The sequence below is a fragment of the Wolffia australiana genome, chromosome 9 (genome assembly GCF_029677425.1).
Source record: "Wolffia australiana isolate 7733 chromosome 9, ASM2967742v1".
Taxonomy (NCBI): Eukaryota; Viridiplantae; Streptophyta; class Magnoliopsida; order Alismatales; family Araceae; genus Wolffia; species Wolffia australiana.
In genome coordinates this window covers 10,415,121-10,419,736 of record NC_135843.1, presented here as the reverse complement: position 1 = coordinate 10,419,736, position 4,616 = coordinate 10,415,121, and the positions used below count along the sequence as shown (strand labels likewise).

The following is a 4,616-nucleotide window of genomic DNA, read 5'->3' as shown; positions in this document are numbered from 1 at the left end:
GCGCCGTTTTAGCTTTGCACGAATCAATAAACTGTGGTTATGTTCTTGTCACTTTTCTTGTTGGAATAGGCTAGAAGTAAAAAAATATTTCTTCTCATGAATTAACGGTCTGCGATAAAGGCTCGTGGGCGATAAAGTATTACACTTAGGAAGGTCGGCACAAAGTCCACTTCAACGTCCTAATCACCTTGGAGTCAAATCTCCAATACTGTTTAAACAGTTTCTTTGATGGCATCCTTTATATTTAAAATCCATTTAAAAGGGATTGCAAATCTTCCGCAATTCCTATCACTTTCAGCTTATTAATTATCGTGGAATTTACTGTCAAAGAAATTTCTTTATCTTTTTACATGAGTTGTACGCTACATATAAAGCGTCTTTTCGTGCGCGATACTCAGAGTTATTTTGCGCATTCTTTTCGTAGGTGAAATGGCTAAACAAAGAGCAGTAATACATCTAGTAAGGAATCTTTATATCCATTCAATTTCGGGGTACACGCTTCTTTCCTATTGAGCTGGAACGTTAAAATCGATTCCTAACTTTCCGATAGATAACTGAACATTTATTTGCTTCTGCAGGGAATATAACCTCCATGTTTAAAATTATTCCTTAAATAGTGCGGGCAATGGGAATAGAAGGCATCAAACCAAGTCGTCTAATATTTTCCTAAACTGTATGAAAATCATGCTATAAATGTTGATAACAAGATGAGATATCTCGCTCAAGATAACAGTGTTCCTGGGCTTTTTCCATTGTTCATTAGGATCCTTCGTTTATTGAAGCAATACACCGTCGGCCGATCCTTTTGAGGCAGTTCTTCCACCATGTTTGATGTTTCCAGGACCTTTTCTTCCTGGTCATTTGCTATTTTACGAGTCCCAAGCCTGCAAACCAAGGAATATGAAAGTCATACAAAAATTAGGCATCGATCGATTAATAAACAACTAATTCGAGGTGGAATAGAAAACAATGTCTTTCGCCTTGCACTCGAAATAATGGTATTTATTCCTGGGAATACAATGCATGAGATACGTGAAGTGTAGTCTGTGTAGAGTTTTATTCCACTCGTATAGATGAACAATATGAAGAACCAACTCACTAACATACAAACAAGAGACAACTCTAACAAAATGAATCGTCATTCAAGAGAGGGACATGCATTAAGAGTTCGAGAGTATTACGCTATTACCACGGTTTTAGAAACTTCTTGCCTAACGTACATTTGAAACAACAGAAGAACGATGACGAACAATTAACTGTCGTCTCAAAATTAGATTTAAACCAAAGTTATCACAACGAGTGATAAGACCATGGTCCATGAAAAACGTATAGCGACTCACTCGAAGTGTTCTTACTTCACTCGGAAAAAGTTTGAGCAACACAGAAAAATAATAAGAAAATATTCAAACGGTAGAGTCGCAGGCATGGAATTCATCCATCACGAACGAGAAGGATGTACACATCACTCGGAGACAGTGGGAGAGGGGGGGAAGATTAAATGTCTTTGGATTAATTCATATAAACATTCCTGAATAAATTGCACAACGTATATGAAAATACTAAAACCAATAGATCAGTCTAAACTATGTCGCATGGGAAATAATCTAACAGCGCTTGACAGTTCTAAACAGCCACTAGTATCAGCCAGATACGAGGGTGCTAGAGTAGCACAGTGTTATCGGCAACTGTTATCAGAAGGTCATTGGAATGATACATACCCTACTAGTCTACATCTTTTATAAGAGATAAAAACAGAGAAAGCCCGTGATCATGAAAAAGTGGAGAGTGTGACGAGGCCAACAGTACTCCTATTTTTCTTTCAATTTCTTAACTTGCAATGATGAAAAAAAATACAGAACACCCCCATTCACGACTAGATACATATTACTATAGTCAACGAAAAACACATGCATCAATGCGTAGCTCTTTCTCTGCACAATTCTAGTTAAGTACCGAGAGAGGTATGAGAGATCCGTTATGGGAGTCCGATACCGCAAGAACAAGGCCGCCACCGGCGCCGGCTGAACCATCATGGGCGATGACGAGATGTCCATGGTGAGATGGATGACGAAAGTAGGGCATCATCAGAACCCCATCAGAGGAATTGAGATCCGCCATCTGCAAGCCGTTGATTCCGTTAATGGGCATGGCAGTTTGAGCCACACCACAGCCCAATAAAGAAGAAGAAGAAGAAGAGCAAGGCAGAGGTTGCTGAGGAGGCTGAGGAGGGCGCTTGCGCTTCTTCTTCTCATAAGCTATTCCTCTTGCTTTGGCTTGTGTATCTCTAACTTCCCTCAGATAGAGTCTGACAGCCCTTGCTGCAAAAGGATTTGCTTCTGGGGCGCCTCCATTTTCTTCAAAGGCGGCTCTTAAACGCCCAATTAGGGCGTCAAGACTGCCCCAAGCCTGACGTAGAGGGCATGGGCAAGGGGCTGGAGGATGAGGATGACCGAAGAAGGGGCAATTTGGGGAATGCACTTTTGTCTTCCCAAACTGATCAAGATAGCGAAGAAACTCAAGAACGTGAGCGCCGCTGCAGCGGGAGAGGGCTAAGGGGGGACGGTGGTTCTTGAGGTACTGGCCGAAGGTGTTCCAGTCCCGGCGCTTCTGTGATTCGTACCGGCTCGGTGCCTGTTGATGCATACCGACGCCGGAGCCGCCGGAGGTGTCTGAGCTCGCAGGAAGAATCGCAGACATCTTTCTAGACTTCTCTTTCTTGCTTTGAGGAGGGCGGCTGGAACCTGGAACAGGCGGTAGCAGATCTAGAGAGGAATATGGGTATCGAAGTTGGAGAATTACAAATGGTTGTCTGAAGTCATTAGGAGAGGGGAGGGGAAGGGTAATAATTCAGATTGGTGTAGATCTTTATATAGACTGAGATAGGGAGGCGTAGAGAGAGAGAGAGAGAGAGAGAGAGAAGCGGACAGAGATAGAGAGAGAAAAAATAGAGAGAAATAGATGAAGAGAGAGAAAGATGGAGAGGTAAGAAAAAATAGAGAGAAATAGATGAAGAGAGAGAAAGATGGAGAGATAAGAAGAAATAGAGAGGGGGAGGGAGAGAGAAAGAGAGAGAGAGAGGACAGAGATAACGTGTGCTTGTCTGTGAATCACCGGTCCACGTACGCCCGGATGGAGTGAAATATGTATGGACAAAAGGAGAGGCAAGGACCCACAGTATAGCTATCTTCACCGCTGGATGTGAGACAGTCTGATGAATCATTTCTCCGGACGTCACTTCAATTTCTTGACCTGTTCTCGATCTTCTCTCTCTGACTTTGTCTCTTACACATTCTCTATCTCTCTAATAAATTTGCAGCACTCTCTGGACAACGCTGGACAAAGCATCTGTATTCCGATTGCTATCCCAGTCCCAATAATTGACCGCACATAAGGGAAAATAACATCTTTAGCTTGATAGGTCCGATCGATTGTTGTCAACTAGACACCGAATTTTTTCGTGCTCCTTGTTTCTTTTCATTCTCTTAATCTTAACCAGCCATCTTATTAAAAAGACGCATCACCACCCCTTTAAATTTCTAAAAGTTCTCTTTAGGAGCTTCAGCATCTGTGCAACAAGCTTCGATGAACAATGAAAGAACTGTTTTCCCGTCGCACGTTTCCTGCAAAATCACAACCAGAGAATATCGAAGAAGTAATTTGATCCTACAGGATTTTGTACGTCCAATATAAAGCCGGGTACTTTGGTGCACAGGAAACCAACGACTTTGGTGCATCAACGACAAAAACAAAGAGAGATTATATCATAATTCTTGACTTGATTCACTTTATGCAACAAGCTTTTGCAGGAAAATTTATTGACGAGGAAAAACATGAAGTGGGTTTTGATCGAGGATCCAGGAAACGGATCCTTATAAGTGCTTTCTTCGCAATTTTTTGTGATTCCCTTCGTTTGATTACAAGAACGTTTGTGGAATCCAATTATGCAGGGGTCTTCGGTGTGATGAGAAAATGGATAAGATATGAGGATAGTAATACCCGGAGTTGCTCAAAGATTGTCATGCTGCTCACTTATCTTCGGCTGTGGTCTTGCGAGTGACTCTGGTTCCTTTCTTCAAATTTAATGGCAGAATGACCGTTTTAAATCATTCGGTTATGAGCAGCAATGATCCAATAATGAAGGCCCATGAGAGCCCATGTACGCTGACGATGGTCTTCAAGCATTACTTCTGAGGTATTCCTTGAAAGTAGTAAAATATTTTTCTTTGCGCCTTCTCAGTTTTACATCATTTTTATACAAATTTTCGTTCGACAGGCGCTCGGAATGGGCCTTAATCTAATTTCGACTAACAATTACTTATTCTCTTTATATCCCGTGAATTTTCATCGTCTATTAGCTAGATATTCTCACGGTTATCGACATCATACCTGGCAGTTTGTTTTATCAAATGCCTGGGAGTTTCATGTTCCGCAAGCCCTTGGCTAGTTTGCTGACGAAATCAGAGTACAAAAAGTCTAGTTTATTTCTATCGCCGAACGTTCTTTCTCGGCAAGGGAATGACCAGTGTTGAGTCAAAACCATGGTTGAACTCTGAGTGCAGTAAATAAGCCCATGTTACTTTATCTTCGTATAAAACGAGAGCACTGTAGCAAAAGAG

At 41.7% G+C, this 4,616-nt stretch overlaps 1 protein-coding gene across 2 annotated transcripts; it reads right to left on the bottom strand.

Moving 5' to 3' along the window:
* Window positions 1–634: 634 nt before the first annotated feature.
* On the bottom strand, window positions 635–2,940 carry LOC144707663 (protein LIGHT-DEPENDENT SHORT HYPOCOTYLS 4-like). Of its 2 annotated transcripts, none has more exons than XM_078580885.1 (2): window positions 1,954–2,940; window positions 635–884 (listed from the first exon to the last, which is right to left on the bottom strand). In XM_078580885.1, the coding sequence occupies exons 1-2, from the start codon at window positions 2,695–2,697 to the stop codon at window positions 870–872; spliced, it is 759 nt and encodes a 252-aa protein (XP_078437011.1). In that variant the 5' UTR covers window positions 2,698–2,940; the 3' UTR covers window positions 635–869. The 2 variants fall into 2 exon arrangements, with proteins under 2 accessions (XP_078437011.1, XP_078437012.1); XM_078580886.1 differs by having other exon boundaries at window positions 1,993–2,940.
* Window positions 2,941–4,616: the final 1,676 nt, after the last annotated feature.

Bases quoted from the DNA above. Each gene is read 5' to 3' on its own strand.
- LOC144707663 (XM_078580885.1), bottom strand. From the start codon at position 2,697: ATGTCTGCGATTCTTCCTGCGAGCTCAGACACCTCCGGCGGCTCCGGC.